The 22,461-nt window shown below is 38.8% G+C and overlaps 1 protein-coding gene across 3 annotated transcripts in view; it reads right to left on the reverse strand.

Annotated features, from left to right (window-relative positions):
- Positions 1 to 4,797: 4,797 nt before the first annotated feature.
- Positions 4,798 to 22,461, reverse strand: part of LOC138706762 (chaoptin-like) — a 43,552-nt gene continuing 25,888 nt past the window's right edge. The window contains exons 4-9 of one of the 3 annotated variants that reach the window (XM_069836422.1): positions 20,575 to 20,821; positions 17,659 to 18,712; positions 14,897 to 14,997; positions 12,852 to 13,047; positions 10,483 to 10,963; positions 4,798 to 5,370 (exon numbers count right to left, since the gene is read on the reverse strand). In XM_069836422.1, the coding sequence (XP_069692523.1) occupies positions 5,037 to 5,370; positions 10,483 to 10,963; positions 12,852 to 13,047; positions 14,897 to 14,997; positions 17,659 to 18,712; positions 20,575 to 20,821 (2,413 nt within the window). In that variant the 3' untranslated portion in view covers positions 4,798 to 5,036. The remainder of the gene's footprint in view (positions 5,371 to 10,482; positions 10,964 to 12,851; positions 13,048 to 14,896; positions 14,998 to 17,658; positions 18,713 to 20,574; positions 20,822 to 22,461) is intronic. The other 2 variants (XM_069836424.1, XM_069836423.1) reach the window with 2 other exon arrangements.

Genomic DNA, 22,461 nt, shown 5'->3' on the forward strand with positions numbered 1-22,461 from the left:
GTAAAAAAAAAACAGCTTGTTACGAATCCTTCAAATAAGCCTCGGAATGGGACTGATTCTCTGGCACGACCACGGCAAAGGAATTTGTGTCTTACAATAAGATGAAATTACATATCGGTATATCCCCAGAATGTTCATTTCAAAGTAATATATCATCACCTGCATAATTAGATCTTCCATATAAAATTTTTCTTCGGATAAAAAAAATTGCGATTTTGAAACATGCAACTATTGGAGTTATATTTATAACGTAGTCCACACCTGGGGAGTAACGGTCAGCGCGTCTGGCCGCGGAACTAAGTGACCCGGGTTCGAATCCCGGTCGGGGCAAGTTACCTGGTTGAGGTTTTTTCCAGGGTTTTCCCTCAACCCAATACGAGCAAATGCTGGGTAACTTTCGGTGCTGGACCCCGGACTCATTTCACCGGCATTATCACCTTCATTTCATTCAGACGCTAAATAACCTTAGATGTTAATACAGCGTCGTAAAATAACCCAATAAAATAAAATAAAAATTTATAACGTAATTCCATCCATCACAAAAATGGAGCCAAGCATTTTAAATCATTATTCAGAACTTTTTCAGTAAACAAAATTAGAGCTTTGAGATAAGTACACGAATTCGTCCCTCCCCATACAAGACATGGAAACGGAATTTGGGTCGCCATTTTTATTGGCTTCTGCTTTGTATTGGGGGGGGGGGGATAGTTAAAGCCCGTACACTTTACACCATGAAGGCGCTGGGGGGCATGGAGGTATAGTTCGTCCTGGAATGAAGTGGTGTGGTTTGTACCACGCTCCGACCGTCTTTACTTAGGGATCGTTCTGAAAGTCTTGGCAATAAGAAAAACCTCGTCATCACCTAGAATTAAACCAGGACCTTCCAGTCCATACGCAGTTGCGTTACCAATTGAGTTACCGGGCGAGGGGCTGTCCATAAATTAATTTCATTTGAAAGGGTTTGCCTTCATAGCGCTGTTGATTGCCTTCGTGTCCGTCAATATTCGTAAGCAAAATGAATTAGTATACAAGAAGCTTAGCAAGAGGATTTGTGCAGAATTAATTAGACATGTCTGCTTAATAACAGTCATAGTTTTAGTCGGATATCTTACATTTTGGAATTAGTCCTTTTTTTCTAACGCAGAAAATGAAAGTTGTACCTTATTACTAGGGCTAGGATTTTGATGACCTATAAATCATAAAAAAATGTCCTAAAAACAATGCATTTATGATCTAATAATCTTTCAAAATGTCCTTAAAAATGCCTTAAAAATTGATCTTACATTCCAAAATTGGCTTAGTAGGAAAAGGAGTTTTATGCTACTTAATATTTAGACTAGTAATTAAATTAAATTCTAGTACCAACATTTAAATTTATTTAATTTTACATAATTTTTTCTAAGTGGTACACTTCAATTAATTATTTTGCCTCATGTAATTTCCATGTAGCCCATCACAAGGCCACTCTTATACGGAATTAGCAGGTATAGAGGAGTCTATATTGAAGGGGTGGTTGGACTGATCCATTACATGGGGTGTACTACGTTAAAAGGGCAATACTTGTGTAGAAAAACGATTAAAATATTATACAAAATAATGGGCATTAGCCACTGGCATAGCTCGGTCGGTTAAGGCGCTTTTCTGCCGATCCGGAGTTGCGCTCGGGCGCGGGTTCGATTCCCGCTTGGGCTAATTATCTGGTTGGATTTTTTCCAACCATAAGGCAAATGTCAGGTAATCTATGGCGAATCCTCGGCCTCATCTCGCCAAATATCATATCACTATCACCAACTCCATCGACTCTAAATAACCTCGTAGTTGGTACAGCATCGTTAAATAACCAAGTAAAAATAAAGGGCATTAATGGACAAAATATGTAGACAAAATATCAAAGGAAATAAATATTATTTTATATTAATAATGGGGATTTGTGGCCAAAATTAAATAAAAATGCCTAAAAAATGTCTGAATAACATAAAAGAAGCTCTTATGAGTTGTAAGAGGTAAAAAATGCAAAAATAATGCTCTAAGAAATGTGTCTTAAAACACTCAGTTTATCACATAACATATGAATATTAAAGCGGCTATGTTTCTGGTTTACTAGAAAAAAGATGCAATTTCATCAAAATCCTAGCCCTACTTATTACTTTGTAAACGATATTTCGAATGAAAAGGACAAACGGGAATATACGAATAGTGACGTAATAAGGAACTGAATTGCAAAACATCCAGCATTTGTGACAAAGAATACCTTCGCAACGCAATGTTATTGTGTGCTTACAGATACAATGTAAGCAGCTATCCGCGGTCGCCTGTTTAGATCTCCCTCCTAGCAATCAGGTGACGACACGCAGTGAAAGTGCAGTGCAGGCAACGCGTTCACAAGGAAGCGCCATTGTGCAGTTCGTTGTAGAATTAAAACATTACTGACGTATTAAGGGGAGAGGATGGTATTTTGTAAAAAATTTTTCCTATTTGGTATAAAATATTAATTTTTTGTATGTAGACAGCTCATAGTTGTGGCAACTCAACCAAGTAAAAATATTTTGAAAAAAAAAAATTTTCGGGCCTAAATTTGAAAAAAATATACTCAATGCATAATTGTACTAAACCGATATATCTAAACTATTTTTAAATATAGATTCAAACAGTTTTTTGCAATGTGTTTGGAAAAGCATGTTCTACAAACTGTCAGTAACAGAATTTTAATATTAGTCCCTACGTTTGTAAAATAAACAATTAAATTTTAATAACAATTTTCTGATTTCCTTTCTTGCAAACAAACGATGTATTTTTTAAATGAAATCAATTAACAAAATTCTGTTACAGAGAAAAGTTTCCTAATAGTCTAAAGAATGTGTGTTCTTAATTTTGTGCATGTATCTTTAACAGTTCAGAAATTATATCCATTTTTGTATGGCAATGTAGCAAAAAAAAAAATGAAGTTACTGGAAACCGATAAAAGCGGGCGAGTGATTTAAAAATCCATAGCGCAGGAAGTTTAAAAATGACGTGTCAACATCCGAGAAGGGCACAAATACCCACAAAATGTTATGCAATGCATTCCACACATATCAAAGCGTTTTTCTATAGAATTTTTTTTTTGAAAATTTAATTTACCGGAAACAACAATAAAAGTGGGCGAGTGATTTAAAAATCCATAACGCAGGAAGTTTAAAAATGGCGACTCAACATCCGATAAGGGCACAAAAATCCACAAAATGTTATGCAATGCATTCCACACATATAAAAGTTTTTTTTATAGAATTTTTTTTTTTTTGAAAATTTAATTTACCGGAAACAACAATAAAAGTGGGCGAGTGATTTAAAAATCCATAACGCAGGAAGTTTAAAAATGACGTCTCAATATCCGATAAGGGCACAAATACCCACAAAATGTTATGCAATGCATTCCACACATATAAAATTGTTTTTCTATAGAAACAATAATATCTTCAAGAATAGGAAAAGCGAGGGTGCTTACAATATTCTGTAAACCGCCATCTGATTGACAGTGAAATAAAATTTAAAAGTTATTTTAGAGTCTCAAGGGACCTTTTCTATAGAATTTTGAATTTAATTTACCCATTAAAGCCCAAATTATTTTTATTTAAAAAAACGAAAAGACTATCTATTTCATAAATACAGAATACAGATAATAATGCACGCTTACTTATGTACATAACAAGAAAGTTAATAACAACAGTTGTAACTCAAGCATTCTCGGAAGTTGTATAATGTTCTGTTGATTGGCGCTACCAGACATGACGAAACTAATTCCAATGTCTTTGGAAGACAAATAAGTTTCAGTGTGGAATTAAACCATTGCTTAAGGGTCTCTGTTTTCAAGATGATCTCTAAAATAATATAAAACGAATTTTTCCCAATTATACTTGAGGAAATGGTGCCCATGTGTATTTTTCATGGGGGCTAATGAAGGTCTCAGCTACCAGAGAGAGCAGCTACTATCTTCCGTCTCTGTCGGAGTATTTGGCAACAGTGTGCCTCCAACAGCATTCAATTGGTGTATCTCATGTTTCGCGTTCACTGTAAAGGCTGGTTCACAATAAACCGGGAACGAGAATCGAAACGAAAACGAAAACGGTAGGCTAAAATTGTTAAAATATGTACATTTAAATGCGAGCATTCACAATTAACGAAAAGCTTGCCGGAGCCCGGCATCAGAAACGGAGAGTTGGCCAAGTTTCAACTTTGGCGTTCACGTTTCTGATCACAATCCACTAGATTCATTCTATTGCCATCCAAAAGCTATTTTGTCGTCTTATATTTTGTAGCAAGAAGACCGTGACATAACCTATGCATTATTTTGTTCTGTGCTGTGCATCATGGATCAAGTTTTATTTGATGAGATTCTAATATCGAGTGTTGAGGAAAATCCTCACGTTTACGATAAGCGGAGCGTCTCGTATAAAGATGAGAAATAGCTGCATCTTTGAACACCGATCGTAAAATGAATGATATTTTATTACTGTATTGGTTGTATTACACAGTGCATATCCACGTTTCAATTCAGTAACTACTGTTGTGTTCATTTTTGTTCTATTACAAATGTTTCTTCTCTAATTATTTTACGCTATGGTAGACTTAAAATAGGTTGTGATAATAAAGATGCATGGGCATATTTATAGTACCGTACCTAATGAAATGTTTCAGTTGAAATTTCGAAGTTGGTTAACCTGTGTTTATGTTGGCTGCCTTGTACTCATGAGAGAACGCCAACATAACACCAGAATGCGTAATATCGACTTTACATATCGTTATTGACATGCATATCGATATGCATAGTCGTCTACGTTCTCGGTTTATTCTGAATCAAAAATTTTCATATTCACGTCCTCTGCTTCTCGTTTTCACTCTGGTTCTCGTTCCCGGTTTATCGTGAACCAGCCTTAACACTGCAGACACGTGATCGACTTGGGACTTGGAAGGCGGGACAGATCAAACAAGACTCATACGTGCGCATCTTTTAATAAACATTCGTAAACTCTGAGTAGTCTGTACAGAACATGAGGCGCTCAGAGGAGCGCGACGACGAGCAACAACAAACAGAGAGGCGGGGCGAGTGGGGCGGCGGACGACCCGGGGGTGTAGTAGGCTCCTCCAGCGCCGGGGGTCAGCATGGCGCACTGGTTGGCCCGCCAGCGCCGCACGTTGCCCACGCTGTCCCTGGTCAGCAGGCACAGTTCCAGGCGGGGCCCGGAGGGCAGCTTGGCGATGGCGGCGCTGCGGGCGCTGTAGGGCAGGTCGCGCTCCAGCACCACGGCCTGCCCCTCGCGCACCACCAGCCGGAAGTCCGCCACGTCGCTGCGCGTCGACACGAACCACGTGACAGCGACGCCGCTCCCCGTCCTGGAGTGAGACCCAAGATTGAATTTCTGAACCAATGTCAAGAACTTCTGGCTCTTTCAAAACGATCTCAAGATGGTTCAAGGAAAAGGAAAATCAAAAGTGTGGAAATAATAGACCTTACACCAGAGCAATTACCAACTGTCAGTCACATGCGCAGCTTCAATACGTAACAATTAAGGGTGTTATGCCAATCTGGCTTTCAGGTATAAGCTCCCTGTGAAGCAGACTTCAATAATTTCAAGGGAAAAGTTGTTACGGGGTCGGGTATCGATCCCGAGACCCTTCGCTTAGCGCACGAATGCTCTACCATTCTGAATGAATTAGAGAAGTGTAAGAGGAAGTTAAGTATAACGAGAGAGATAATTGAAAATAGGTGAGGATTCTGGCGGAGGAGGCTAGCTAGGATAGTAAGTGTAATATGTAGAAAATTAATGAGATCTGAAAAAGGAAATGCACACAACAAACATACATAATAATGAACTTATTGGACAATGGGGTAGTATGTTTTAGTAACAAGTATTATCAGAAACAGTATGTGTTCGAAATAAGTGTATTGAAAATCAAGAATAAAGCCGTAAACGTGGCAATTTAGAATGTTCTAAATCAAGTTGTTAAGTTCTTAAAGGTGAGAATTTTTTAATGATCTAAATCAAGTTGTTAGGTCTTTTTTTAAAGATGGAAATAATGATCAATTTAAATGGAGTCTAAAGTCAAATTGTAAGAGCGCCTATAGCCTAAGGTATATTTGTAATGAACGTAACTGGGCACCGGATACTAAAATTGTGAGGTCCACATTACATGGACGTAAATGTTGGCAATCAAATACAATACAACACAATGCTCTACCGACGAGCTACCCAGGAACTACACCCGACCCGTCCCAATTTTTCCCTTTATATCCACACAACCCAAGTGGGCTGACAAGACGCCAGAAACCCAAGCTGAGTGCACACAAACTCTGTGCGACTTGAATTGTGGCTTTCTGTTAACGTATCATAGTAACGTATATATATTATGCAAATCTGGGTTTCAGGTAGAAGCTCCCTGTGAAGCAGACTTGAATAATTTCAATTAGCCTATTCAATTAAGGATGTGTTTTATTCTAAAAATTTTCAGTACGTATAAACAAAGATGCTTCATAAAAATACAAGTTGCAACAGGAAAAAATGCAACCCATGCTTTACGGCATTACAAGAAGCTTGTGATAGAGAAGTTCTACCATACTGAACTATTGCAAGTTGGGTGGAAGCGAAGGATTCGCTTTCAATCAAGAGTTGACATCCGAAGAGCTTTAGATCGATCAGTGAAAAACAGATCCAGAAATGATGCTGCAGATGGAGTCCGCCGTCTTCCAAGAATTTTGCAACATATTGTTGACATTGTAGGAGACTATATTTGAAGTATGTAATGCCAAAAGTAACCTAAATAAATGTAGTGTGAAACAGTAACTATGTTGCCATTACTTTTCGAATGCCCCAGTCCATCCAGAGGTGCAGGGACTAGCCACACAAGGAAGTGTTCGGCGAATTGTTATCATTGCCATTGAGAAAAACTCGGCATACATTCTCGATCCCACCATCAGATTTGAGACTCATGCAGATCAACCGCATGAGGTGGACAGTGAAAAGAAACGGATCTATGAACCAACAATCCCATTCTATAGCCTGTCCCACATTGATGTAATAGGTCTGATGGTGGGAGCACGAGGTACCATACCCTCCTTCTTTGCCAACAAATGTAAAAACCTGGGGCTAACACACAGCATTGTGAAGGAAATAGCCATTAGTGCCCTCAAAGGAACGGTTCAGATATTGAGAAATCATTTGTATGGGAGTGATAATGGAAATTTAAAGTTACCTTAACCGATGGCTGTTCATTGGTTTCGATATCAATGCCAGTAAATCAGTACTATTATTTTTCTCGCGGTATATGGCATTCAAATCATTCTAACCTATCTGATGATATCCCCCCCCCCTTTCTTAACTGTAAATGGCAGAAACGCTACTTAGGTGTAAATTTTTCTGACATTTTGTATATTCGATTCCCTAACCGTTTCAAATGTATATCATTTTACCTTTTAGGTGTGTTTCCAAATTATATGTAATACGCTTTGTCAAATCTGCCAACCTTTTCATAAGGGAAGCTAAATTTATATATTATATAATAATTTCACTACGCACCATTATTGTCACTATTCAAACACTAATATTAGGCACATCACTGTTTTAAACACTGAACACTAGTCACTAATTGAGTAAGTGCTGGCCAGAATTAGTGCTTTCCACAACTGCTAAAGTGAACTGAAAACTGGAATTTGAAACGTGATGTTAGAAGAATAGAAGCGAGTCTACAGTGACACAGCCATGCCACCCACACTACAGCTTCGTATACATTGTTCTTTTTTATTGCGGGCATTTCGAAACTAGTTCGTAGCTTTACATTTTAAACCGTAGGCCTATTTGAATTGAAATTTGCTCTCCCTCAAAGATTCTCTGACCTCCAAACAGTCATAGTCAGTCGTAGCAATGTAGTAATTTTCTATCATACTGGTTGAGTGGAAGAGAAGGCCGAATGGTCTTAACTCTGCCAGTTAAAATAAACCATTATTATTATTATTATTATTATTATTATTATTATTATTAACAGTACCAACTTTTGCTGTGAGACTGCGAGTCAATTAATCCTCGTATCAGGATACAAAACCTGTAACACTATCACACTTGAATTTTCGCTTATCATAATGACTTCAGAATAACGGGACTGAGATATAAGCTGTTTTCATTAAATTAATTATCAAAAATATAAATAATGTGATAATTATAAACTCCTATGTCCAAAAATCTGATGGGGCTATGCCCTTTTAGTTCTTAGTGGTGACGAACCGCCCGTGATAATTTTTCCCCAAGGACTACCCCTGGTACTTATTTGTGCTGAGTGAACCCTGAGGCCAAAGGATTAGATCAATGGTTAAAATCCACGACCCCCATCGGGAATCGAACACACAACCTTTCGGCCTGCAGCGCATCGCCTTAACTGCGACGCTACATCGCTACTGGAGTGGCAGACCGTCGACCAAATACTCGTGTTTTAAATCATTAGGGATTACTGAAATGTATATCGGCACTTCAACACAAGTAAATGTGTGAGTAATACAGATGTATACAGTACAACCCCGATATTCCGTCACCCTGTTAATCGATTGGTGGATTATCCAACTGTCTTTCTCTCTCGCCTTTTTTATGTAGTAAATATGAAGTACTGTGCATTGTATTAGTAAGAAATTTTTCTACAGAGTATTTTCTTTACAAACCTTTACCCTTATACATTATGGTCTACTCTTAAAGGTGCCGTACTGTCTAACTTCTATGCAAAATATCTTCTACAGGTATCAAATCAAATGAAAACGTGTTGTGCTATGAAAAATAGCACAAGTAATTGAATGGTTTGGAAAAAGAGAAACTGTGGTTCATCTCGCATCAGAATACGAAATAGGAATTACAACTGTGCACGATTTAATGAAAAACAAATATAAAGTGTACAAAGTGTGTAAATCTACAACATGAGACCTGTACGACTACTATTCCTATCTTTTCACAGACAGCCGTCATAAGGAGTTTTGTCGTTGAAAATCAGACTTAAGTTAGTGAACGTCTGATCTGTTATCTAGAATGTTAAAGCAGAAGACCACGGAGGAAATTACGAATCTGTATTAATCTATGCACTTAATTTATGAAAACCTTATATGGTACGGATTATCCTATTTTTTCGATTAACCGTTCACTCCACCCCCTTCATTACCACGGATAATAGAGGTTCTGCTGCATCACATAATCACACAATTAATATGTTTACAGACATTGCTATAGAAGACCGTCCCATAATTTAATGTAATATTGGACAGATGCCTTTACACATTATCATGCCCTTTGCAGACGATCAGGTAGCTTTTGCTGATCTTGGAAGTACAACATCCCTCTGTTAAATGGAGTAAGTGCGGCAGAATCAATTGAAAATATCAACAATAAAAAACAACAAAATGCCAGATTTCAAATGTAAGAAATATCTCAGAACTAAAATAATTCGAAATCATCACATGTATTTCTCATATTATGAAATACTGTACATAATGTTGTTGTTGTTTAGTGAATTGTCCAAAGACAGGCTCGAACCTCTTTCAATAAGGCATCGCTCATGAGGTAACTAAGTCAGGAGATAACGGGGTAGGGAGGTCAATTCGAAGTAAAATTATTAACCGGCACTATGACGGCACTAGGAGGAAAGGGTTGCGTTCTGAAACTAAGGAGCGCCACACAAAGAAGCTTGATGGGGACGAGCATGGCAATGACTGAGGATCTGCAATACTGTTCACACTGCTGTGACGTTGTTCAATAACAAACACGGCCAATCATTACAGAATACGGAATTAGCTTGAATGTGACACTGCCAGACTGAGTGCTCCATGTCACAATATTGAATGCTTCAAGCAGGAACTGCGGGCTCTCATCGAAATGTTTCTGTTATTAAATGCATATTTTCAGTTCAGGATGCTAATGGAGGTGGTACAGAAGTCACATTTCACGTTTCAATAAACTTAATAAAAATGTTTCAATAATACAATTTGTAAGGATAGCTCAACATTACAATCGGGTGTATACTTGCAATATTTCCATCAGTGGCGTACGCAGGATTTTGTCAAGGGGGGAGGTCATTATTAAAATTGATTACAATTTACATTATCGGTATTTTAAATTTTGTATATTGTTGTTATTATTATAAGTATGAACTCCCCCTTGCGTACGCCCCTGACTCCCATTAATAACAATATTAACAAAGGACAGCCAATATTTTGGCACACTGGCGCTGATGTAAGCTTTCCCTTCATGGAAAAATACCTTTTAATTTTCAGACAACTGACTAAACTAAATCTGGTATAGGCCTAGCATGAAGTATGCAAGGATTTAAAGAAATCTGCCTCCCTATCTTACATCTTAAATGAGTGATTTCTGCGGAACCTCTATCAATTTCCTCTAGGACGGTGCATGTGCCCCAGACACAGGGTCCTGACCTGTTCAAAATGAACAAAGTCAGTCTACTTAATGCCATGGTGCTCACCTTTGTATCTCACGAAACTTGACATCTGGGTTGATCTCGAACTGGGGGCTGCGCTGTGCTTTGTCACATGTAAGACGGTCCTCAGGGACGCTGGCAAGGGCCTGTCCCTGCAGGAAGGGAGGTGCCGAACAGATCAGCGCGCCCCACTCAGGGTCGGGGGCCACCTGGGAGGCGAGCCACTGGTGCAGGGGGCGGCCCTCGCAGTCGCACGTCACCGGGTTGCCCCCGTAGCGCACGCGGGTGCCGTTCTCCACCAGGGGCATCAGCGCGTGGTGCCAGCGAGGCAGGCGGTTGTCCCGCACGTCCAGCACGCGCAGGCGCGCCTTGGCCAGCTGCTCCAGGGGTAGCGCCCCCAGCAGGTTGTGCTGCAGGTACAGGGCGCTCAGGTTGCGCGGCGGCCTGAACACGGAGGCGGGCAGCTGCGTCAGCTCGTTGTGCGACAGGTCCAGCACGCGCACCGCCGTCAGATTGCCCAGCACGTCTGCGGCAGATAATAGTAATTACACCACAGTAGAACACCGATTATCCGTCACCCTGTTAACCGATTGGTGGATTATCCGACTGTCTTCCTCGCTCGCAGAAAAAATATGAAGTACTGTACATTATGTTTAGTTTAAATGTAGTTCTGTTTATAAGTATGTATAAGGGTGTAATTATTTGACTTATTTGAACTGTTGTATCAGTGAAGCGAGGTAAGTCAGTGAAGTTATGGTTTTACAGTGCAGTGAACAGTTCCGATCAGTGATAATTTATAGCGTCAATGAAATGTGTTCTATAGTGTCAGTGAAATGTGTTACAGAGTGTCAGTGAAATGTGTGCTAAAGTGTCAGTGAAATGTGTTACAGAGTGTCAGCGAAATGTGTTACAGAGTGTCAGTGAAATGTGTGCTAAAGTGTCAGTGAAATGTGTTACAGAGTGTCAGTGAAATGTGTGCTAAAGTGTCAGTGAAATGCGTCATAGTGCCACTTCAGTGAGTGAGATGAGAGTAAAGTGAAAGACTATTGAAACTTATGTAGGGCCTATACATAATTATGTAGGTTGTATTGTAAAATTAGGTATTTTATTTATGTTTTATTATTACTGTGTTAAATTGTATTGTGTATTCTTATTGTATTGTGTATAAAATTGTATATGTATTGCAAATTTTATTGTGTATTATTTATCATTTTATTGTGTATTGTTTATATTGTGTATGCCACTGCCACCGGGTGCTTGCCCACTTGCAGTGTAAATAAATACATACATACATATTAGTACGAATGTTTTCTACAGAGTGTTTTTATAAACCTTGACCCTTACGCATTATGGCCTACTCTTCGAGTGGCCGTACTGTTTAACTTCTAGGCAAAATGTCTTCTACAAGTGTCGAAAGGAAACATGTTGTACTATGGAAAAAATTGCAAGTAATTGAGAGGTTTGGGAAAAGAGAAAATGTAGTTCATCTCACATCACAATACAAGATATGAATTACAACTGTAAGCGATTTAGGCTAATGAAAAACAGAATATATAAACTGTATAAAATTTGTAAATCTACAACATGAGACCTGTGCTATTTCTATCTTTCTACAGACAGTGGTCATAAGGAGTTTTCTTGGCCATTAAAAAGCCGTCGTTTAAAACCAGACATAAGTACAATAAATAATGTTTTAATAACTGACTTATCGGAAAATCAAACATGAATTGTAAAAAAAAAAAAACAGGCTTAAATTAGTGCACTTCTGATCCACTACCTAGCGTATTAAAAGAAAAGACCTCGGAGGAAATTACGAAAATATTATGTACTTAGTTTATGAAAACTTTTTATGGTGCAGATTACCAGATTTTTTCGATTAACCGTTCACTCCACCCCCTTCCACTCTACTGTATTTAACATTTCCATTAAGTGCCACACATGCATATATATATATATATATATATATATATATATATATATATATACTTCACAAAAATATCCGTAGGTCTACAATCGAATCAATTATTGCATTCAAGGTCATTTTAGGCCCATTGTACGCTATGTATTAGATTACTGTCTAAGTCCGAATAATGGTCTAGGTGCCATTTGTCAATCTAATGCTGACAGGTCAGCCACTCTCATGGGTCCTGCAGGTAATATCCTATCGGCTAGTGACGAACCTGAACCTACAGTCCGGCTGGAGTCCCAAGGCCTTAGAACCTAGATGAGCATAGCAAAACCCATAGGCCTACTACCCCCAGACATCACACCAGCTTACTTTTACTCCTGAAGATGATAGATGAAATGAGCAGGTGGCGTGAAAGAGGGAAACGGGAGTACCCCGAGTATTGGACTTAGAAGAAAGATGAGGCAGAAGAAGGTAATGGAGAGAAGGGATGTCGCCTGCCACTTACTGTTGCGGATTTCGTTGAGCAGGTTGTGGCTGACGTTGAGGACCTCGACGCGCTGCGTGCCGACGGTGATGTCGTAGGTGAGCACGGGCATCACGTTGTAGCTCAGGTCCACCTCCCGCAGGCGGTACGGCACCCAGGGCGAGCTGGGGAATGTGTGGCGCGTCACGAACGAGATTTTGTTGTGGCTCAGGTTCACCTGTGTGCATACACAACATGCGACATACATAATCTATATATATAATTTGAACTGGTAATGGAAATTACGGGAAAACGGCTGAACGGATTTTAATAAATGACCCCTCATTTTGAAGCTTGGAACTCAAAGTTTTTCAGAAAAATAGTAGTTTTCAGTGAAATGTCAATTTTTCAACATAATTTTCCTATTTTCCAAAATCCATCTGTCGTCAGTTTTGAGAACTAGCTAAACTAGCTAATTGCATTTCAGAATAAAACAAAACACACACTACAGTAAACAATATTACACGAAGGCCATGATCTGCAAGAATGCTGACATATTTAGAGCTCAAATTAAATTGGTTATTAAAAACTTAACTTACTAAAAATAATTTACAGGTTCGATTCTGTGGTGTGTAATTTTCTGGGTACAGCTGTGTAATGGATATTAAAAACTACAAAACTTGAGGTAGTTTGAGGACATTATTACCATTAGAAATGAAATATTATTGTAGTTAATGCCATGATGTGACTATTTTTCATTAATTATACATATTAATGCTATATTGATGATATGAAAGTGAAACGTTTTGGGGTTATTTAAGTAGATGTAGAGAATAACTTAAATTAGATTTTGATTTCTATATTTTACTGAGTGGCGGCTATATAGTATATATAGTATATGGTACTGAAAGCTATAAAACTTACGTAAGATAATAATATTATTAAAAATCAAATATTTTTATAGTTATTAATCAAGTAGGGTTGGGTCTTTTTCATATATTTAATGGCGGTGTGGTGTAGATATTTATATGCGTGGTTCTCGTCAGTATTGGCTCGAGAGAGAGAGTATCTTTCATTATTATGGAAGCAAATAACTTTCAGAATGTCTGGTATTCTTCATTGAAAATAAATCTTAAAAATTTTTATTTGAACGTTTAATGAACTTAGTTTGCAGAATTTGCTGCACAAGCCACTAGTATTATGGAATATGCAATTCACCTGCACATTAAGAACATACTCATCTGCAAACTGAACTCAGTATCACAAACATAGTATGGAACATGCATCACACCTGCACATTAAGCTTAGCATCACTTAGAACTGAACTCAGTTTCAAAAACTCAGTACGGTACGGAATAAGGCCCATTCACAATGAAAATTGAACATAACCGTAACATAAACACAGAAGTTTGCGCCCAGGCTACCAAATGGGATCATTCACAATGATTCACATAAGCATTGACATAAACATTACCGTAAGACGTTAACATGGAAGTCTGCAAACTCCAAACTTTCATGTTTATGCTTATGTGATTTGCAAACAGAACACAATCGCGGAGCGCTGAAGTAGACGACAGAATATGAGGAAATGGCGTCGTTGTTATGTTTCCATGGTTACCAAGTATGTTTGCTGTTATGTTTATGTTCCCATCGTGAATAATGGTATGACTTCTTGATTTTACCGTAACGTTTATATTCTTAAGTTAACACTTACGTTATGTTTAATTTTCATTGTGAATGAGCCTATAGGCATCATACCTGCACATTAAGTTCATTATCATCTGCATATATACATAACTTATGGAACATTTTGTGCATTAAGCTTGGATGGACTTGTGTACAGTAGAAGAGACAAGACCTGTCTTGTGATCTTGGCTGTATCACCAATAGGTATGAAGGGAGAACATAGGTTTTATTCTATGAATTTCCGTGTCTGTAGATTCGTATAACATTAACCATCATGAAACAAACTCTGTTTCTGATAGTTCATTCTTTCCCCTATCACATGCTCACATGCCAGGTCTCGCCTCCTCATCTGAACTTACAAACTATGGAACATGTAGGCGCACCCCGTAGCTTGTACTTACGCGTTCCAGTGACAGGCAGTCGTCCAGCAGACCATGAGTCTTGTTGTCTAACTTTTCCAGCCGATTGTGGGACAAGTCAAGAGTTCGTAGTGAAACCAATCCTAAAAAAAACATTGCAGATTCAGTACAGATATAGTTGAAAGCATGACTTACCCTGACTGATATACGACTGTGTCAGTGACATATAGTGATATGGTAATGCACGGACAGTACAATAACACTGCAGTGGAAGTATGCTGTATCCAGTCTGCACTCACAAGAAAATTCAATGCAGGTTCATTTTCTGAAGAATTAATAATGAAAGTAAGACCTACAATTCAAATAATTTACGAAATTCTCTGGACGCGACAGTTACCATTTCTAAAGGCTTGGTTTTTAAGAACAGACAAATGCAAGGTGTGAGAGTGAGCAGAAGGCGCACCTCGCAGCCACATCTCTCGTGTAGTGCGGACTTGTTCACACAAATCAAGCTTTATAGTTAGGTGATTAACAAATACAACAGACAATGAACGGACAAAAAAATTTCATTCGAGCCAAAAAGTCACTGACGATCACACAATGGAGGACGTTTCCATTAAGCTCTGCCTGTGGTTTCCTTTATTGTAAACTTCACCATATCCTGATATCTACATTAGTACTGCTTTGGGTTCATAACCAGGTGAGTTCAATTGAAATATGTGGTAGTCAAATATGCTCAAGCATGGGAAAACACACTGGTTTAGTTCATACACGAGGAGGTTACCTATCTGATGGTATTGATTACGTCCATAATGATGAAAGGAAAATCTATTTTCATGGGGACCACTCGTAATTTTACAGGGGAGGCGTATCCAGGTAATACTTCCAAACCTCAAATATTCTGAATATATGCCCAACCTTTTAGATCAGAGACTTTCAACGTCTTGATATTCGCGGACCGACATATCACAGGGAAACATTTTTCCGACGAGAAAAACAGAAAAATGTAAGAAAGGTAATCTTGAACGTTTATTTTTAACATTCATTAGTAAAATAAACTATTTTTAAATTTAAAATTTTACAATCACATCTGCGATCACTATGATAATCTTTTTCTCAATGCTGTATCTGATGTGGTTTATTTGCCAAAATGTTTCGTTTCGTGAATCCAACTGCAAGACTTATGCGGCATCGACGTCCATTCGAATCCTGCATTTTGTCTTAATCGCAGAGACAGGTGAAAATTATGTTTCGCATATGTAAGTAGTTGAAATTTTCTCTGAAGTTAGTTTAGTTGAATGTGGGGTTCCGCAAGGCTCTGTCTTGGGGCCTTATTGTTCCTAATAGCGATAAATGATTTCCCCAATAAGGTTTCCAATGAATGTGTTTTGTTTGCTGATTATACATCTTTATATTGTTCAAACAATGATTTGTTTTTGCTCACCAATTCTATGACTGAATCTTTAAATAAAGCCATTCTTGGTTACAGGCGAATGGATTTAGATTCAATGTTAATAAAACACAGAAAATAATTTTTCTTTAAAAGAAACAATGAATGTTCAATTTCAGACTCATTTTAAATTGCTTGGTTTGACTCTTGATACCAAATTGAATTGGAATCGTCATATAGATTTACTTTGTATTAAATTATCTAGTTGTTTTTCTATTAAGGCAATTGAAATCTTTGGTGTCCAAATCTTATCTTAGAATATCATACTATGCCTTTTTAATAGCTTATTATTGCATGGGATTCGTATTTGGGGTAATAGCTCTGGTATATTAAAATTACCTATCTTGCAAAAAAGGCCTTGCATATCATTACTGCTGCCTCTTTTAATGCTCATTGCAGACCGTTATTTAAACAAGAGAAAACACTGACTTTACTGAATCTTTATATATTTGAATGATTACTTAGGGTAAAAAGGGAATAAATAACTACAGTAAATATACATAATTATAACACCAGGCCCAGTTGTCTCCTACTTGAATCGGCAGTTAGATTGAATAAATCAAAGTGAGGCTTGATTCAATGTCTCTATAATTTATTCAACAAACTATCTTATGAGGCTCATAGTATTACTTTATCTAGATTTAGAAACGTTTCACCGAAATGGCTTTTTGATAATCCTTTTTATAACGTGAGTGAATATTCTGAACAATCAGAAAATCTTCACTTCTAATTTTAATTTAATTTTTATTTTTAATCTGAACTTGTGTTTTTGTATGACCGACTGTGCCCATAGTATTTGTTTATGTTTATGGCTGTAATTAAATTAAAATTAAATTAAATAATGGTTTCAAAACTATTCTACTAATAGCCATACACGAGTATTCTTCATTCTTAAATAACCAAAAAATGATTCAGTGATTTGTCTCGAAACTGGAGTTCAGAGTTACGAGTACATCACGAGGAATCTCAGTTAAACTTTACTTTTTCTGAAGAGTGAGTGTATGGCAGTACACCTCCAGTCCAGTCCTGTCTGACAAAGGATGAATTATCCAATGATTCTCTTGCCAAATATACTCTTCATGAGAAATATATCGATTAAAGTTTTTAATATGTTGGCATAAAATGATTAGTAACTGTAAAAATTTGTGATGACGAGGAAACATTTCCAAGTGTTTTCCCTGCAAGCGCAGTTTCCAAAGTGTTACTTTTAAGTATGCAAGGGTAGCTTGCCATTCTTCATTAAGTAAGAGCTGTATCAGGATTAAGTTTTGACGCTCTGAAAGTGCAAGGTCTAGAATTGAAATGACAGTCAAGGAGTTTGAAGTTAAGTTCCAGACAGTCAAAAGTAACTGACCTTGAAAGGCTCCGTTGGGAATGTACGTGAGGTTGTTGGCCGTGAGGTTGAGCGTCAACAGCTGAAGAAGCCCCTCGAAAGCCCGGGTCGTAACGTTGCTTATCCGGTTGTGAGCGAGGTTGAGATCGAACACGACGGGCAGGCGACCGAAGGCGCCCCGTTCCAGCTTGCTGAGGCCGTTGTGCTGCATGTTGAGGAACTGCAGCGTGGAGAGCTCGGCAAGGCTCTCCCAGGGCACGGTCGTCATGTTGTTAGCCTCCAGGTTCAGACGCTGCAGCGTCAGCAGGTTAGCAAAAGCACCCCGCTCCAGGGAGTCGCCCAGTGCGTTGTGACTCAAGTCGAGTGACAGAAGCGAGTTCATAGTGGGCCACGTCTCGAGGGGCGGGATGCTGGCGATGCTGTTGTGAGACAGGTCCAGGTGGCTGAGTGAGATGGGCAGCTGGAACACGCGGCTCAGCGAGTTGTTGCGCAGCGTCAGACTGCGCAGCGAGGCGCAGCGGGCCAGTGCGGCCCTGTTCACGTCGCCCAGCACGTTGTGGCTGAGGTCCAGCTCCAGCAGCGTGTGGAGGGCGCCGAAGGTGGAGCCCTTGACGGCGGCGAGGGCGTTGTGACTGAGATTGAGGAAGCGAAGGCTGAAGAGCGACTGGAACACCGAGTTCCAGATGTCGCGGATGCGGTTGTGGCTCAGGTCCACCGTGTGCAGCTCGTACAACTTGGGGAACGTGTTGCGGGGCACCTTCTCGATCAGGTTGTGACTCACGTTCAGGATCTTGAGCCCCGTCATGTTGTGCAGCGGAACCTGCGACAGGTCTGTCAGCAGGTTGTGTGTCAGCGTCAATTCCAGAGCGTACGTGGTGCTATCGAACGCCGTTCGAGGAATGCTGCTGATGTTGTTGTGGGATAGATCCAACAGTGTGATGTTGGCGCAGTTCTCGAACGCACCCGATTCTATGCGTTCGATCGCGTTGTGTGACAGGTTGATGCGCACCAGGTACAGGTCCTTGAAGGACAGCTTCTGCACCTCCGTCACCTGGTTCTCCGACACGTCAATCAACTGCAACATTAAAACTCGTGCAGAAACTGAAAATACTCAAGTACACAACAGTCGGTTAATTTCTTTACATTTCATTTCCCTTCCTCAAAATCCAGTGTGTGTGTGTGTGTGTGTGTGTGTGTGTGTGTGTGTGTGTGTAATATTGGACAGCAAGAGAATTAATGGCTTTATTGCCAAGAATTCGGGATTAAGTACCAACAATATAATTATCATATTTCACACTATGCATTACGTTTATTTCCTTGCATATTACCGGTCCAAGTTCATTTACATATTAGTTATGAAATTAATGCAAATTGAAATTATAGATAGAAAAGATAAATGTATTAAAGTATCCTATCAAAAGTAGGCCTATTTCAGGCAAACAATTTTGTTTTAATCAAATTAAATTTCCTTCAATCGTTACTCCAATGTGCGCTTAGTTTCCTGTCTAGTCAGCAATAAATGAGGGGTAACCGCTTGAAGTTCTAACATTCCACTTGACGGATGTTCTTGATCGGTTGAATATAAACCGGTTCTAAGCCCTGTTCTGCAGCTCTGTAAATTCTACCCTTATTATTTAACCACACACAAAGATCTGTCAAACATATTCATTCTCAAACGAAATCGGAACATAATCACAGGACCTTAAAATGGAGTTGAATTAGTGATATGGAAGCACCATCTTACCTCCACGAGTTCAATTAGTGATATGGAAACACCATCTTACCGACACGAGTTGAATTACTGATATGGAAACACCATCTTACCTCCGCGAGTTGAATTAGTGATATGGAAACACCATCTTACCTCCACGAGTTGAATTATTAATATGGAGACACCATATTACCTCCAGGAGTTGAATTATTAATATGGAAACACCATCTTACCTCAACGAGTTGAATTAGTCATATGGAAACACCATCTTACCTCCACGAGTTGAATTATTGATATGGAAACACCATCTTACCTCCAGGAGTTGAATTATTAATATGGAAACACCATATTACCTTCACGAGTTTAATTAGAGATATGGAAACACCATCTTACCTCAACGAGTTGAATTATTGATATGGAAACACCATCTTACATCCACGAGTTGAATTAGTGATATGGACACACCATCTTACCTCAACGAGTTGAAATATTAATATGGAAACACCATTTTACCTCCACGAGTTGAATTAGTGATATGGAAACACCATATTACCTCCACGAGTTGAATTAATGTTATAGAAACACCCCTCCACGAGTTGAATTATGATATGGAAACACCATCTTACCTCCACGAGTTGAATTAGTGTTATAGAAACACCATATTACCCCCAAGAGTTGAATTATTGATATGGAAACACCATCTTACCTCCACGAGTTGAATTAGTGTTATAGAAACACCATATTACCTCCACGAGTTGAATTATTGATATGGAAACACCATCTTACCTCCACGAGTTGAATTAGTGGTATGGAAACACCATCTTACCTCCACGAGTTGAATTAGTGGTATGGAAACACCATCTTACCTCCACGAGTTGAATTAGTGGTATGGAAACACCATCTTACCTCCACGAGTTGAATTAGTGGTATGGAAACACCATCTTACCTCCAGGAGTTGAATTATTAATATGGAAACACCATATTACCTCCAGGAGTTGAATTATTAATATGGAAACACCATCTTACCTCAACGAGTTGAATTAGTGATATGGAAACACCATCTTACCTCCACGAGTTGAATTAGTGGTATGGAAACACCATCTTACCTCCACGAGTTGAATTAGTGGTATGGAAACACCATCTTACCTCCACGAGTTGAATTATTGATATGGAAACACCATTTTACCTCCACGAGTTGAATTAGTGTTATGGAAACACCATCTTACCTCCACGAGTTGCAGCTGGTGGAACATCTGGAAGTCTATCTTCTTGATAAGATTCCTGGCCAGGTCGATGGTGCCCACACGAGTCACGGAGCCGAACGTACCCCTGCCCACGTCGGTGATCTGGTTGTCGCTGAAGTAGAGGCGTCGGATGAACCGCATGCCACGGAACGAGTTGGAGTCCAGGCGCCTCAGCCGGTTGTGGGACATGTGCAGCACCCGCAGAACTGTGTTGCGGGCGAACGTCCCCCTGTGGAGCACACAGCAGTTACCAACAGGCAGGCAAACTGCTTACATGCTTGCGTCTATCGCTACAGAAAAACTATCAGCTGATCGGTCGAGTTGCGTCCAGTCAGGTTTTCGCCAGTTATTAAACGAACGAATCCCGCTCAAGGCGCCCGGCTGGGACAATCCTGGCCTGGACGCTCTGTAGACTACTGATCAGGTAGTCTTGGTGCAGTGTGAAAAATGGTGCTGGAATGGTGTCCGCCTGGGAGACCTCGAAATTCATTATTACAAGAGATCAGAACAGGGATGAGAGACTGCAGACAGAAGAAGATGGATTGGATGGACAGAAAAGAGTGGAGAACAAGAATGAAACGAAGATTTTATGCACAGAAAGATGTGTAAACGTTAGAAATCTATATATAAATAAAAAATGAAAATTGGGTACTCTACAGTATGAATTGTCCTAGATTTGATAGTATTTGTCAGAAAAGAAACTTGAATGCATGTATAGAAGTGAAGTACTTCTTTTATTTACAGTTTACATAATTATAGTAATCAACGAAATGTCTTTGTGGGATACTTAAATAGGGCTCTCAACTGATTGTGACAGTTATAATTGGTGTTAATGGTAATTTGCACCTATGTGTAAGGTAGCAAACAGCTATTTCTAAAAGATCCGTTAAGTCTGGAAAGAATTTAATGTTTTTTTTTTTCTTAAATAAATCACAAACTGCAAACATTTTTCTATCAGTAATAATTATTAATTTAGTGACAGAATGACAAAACAAAGTTAAAGTAATCCTGCACTAATTTAAGTTATCACTTCAAAAATATAAGTAAATTAATTGACACAATTTTTGACGACCCTACAACATAACTTCCAGAAATTTAAATTTTTAAAACGATATTTCTAATAAAATCTATTTCTAATAAGGGAACAATATGCGTAATGCGGTACCTACTGCAATTGAGTCGATCGTCATGCAGAATAGATATGACCCGATTGGTTTTATAGTGGGCATGTCCAATTGTCATGACTTATGCCCAAATCGTAATAACAATAATAATAATAATAATAATAATAATAATAATAATAATAATAATAATGATAATACTTATTTACAAATGGCTTTTAAGGAATCCAAAAGTTCATTGCCGTCTTCACATAAGCCCGCCATCGGTCCCTATTCTGAACAAGATTAATCCAGTCCTTAGCATCATATCCCACCTCCTTCAAATCAATTTTTATATCATCCTCCCATCTACGTCCTGGTCTCCACAGAGGTCTTCCAACTAACACTCTATATGCATTTCTGGATTCGCCCATACGTGCTACATGCCCTGCCCATCTCAAACGTCTGGATTTAATGTCCCTAATTATGTCAGGTGAAGAATACAATGCGTGCAGTTCTGTGTTGTGTAACTTTCTCCATTCTCCTGTAACTTCATCCCTCTTAGCCCCAAATATTTTCCTAAGCACCTTATTCTCAAACACCCTTAATCTATGTTCCTCTCTCAAAGTGAGAGTCCAAGTTTCACAACCATAAAGAACAACCGGTAATATAACTGTTTTATAAATTCTAACTTTCAGATTTTTTGACAACAGACTGGATGATAAAAGCTTCTCAACCGAATAATAACAGGCATTTCCCATATTTATTC

Source organism: Periplaneta americana, chromosome 9 (assembly GCF_040183065.1).
Source record: "Periplaneta americana isolate PAMFEO1 chromosome 9, P.americana_PAMFEO1_priV1, whole genome shotgun sequence".
Classification (NCBI taxonomy): domain Eukaryota; kingdom Metazoa; phylum Arthropoda; class Insecta; order Blattodea; family Blattidae; genus Periplaneta; species Periplaneta americana.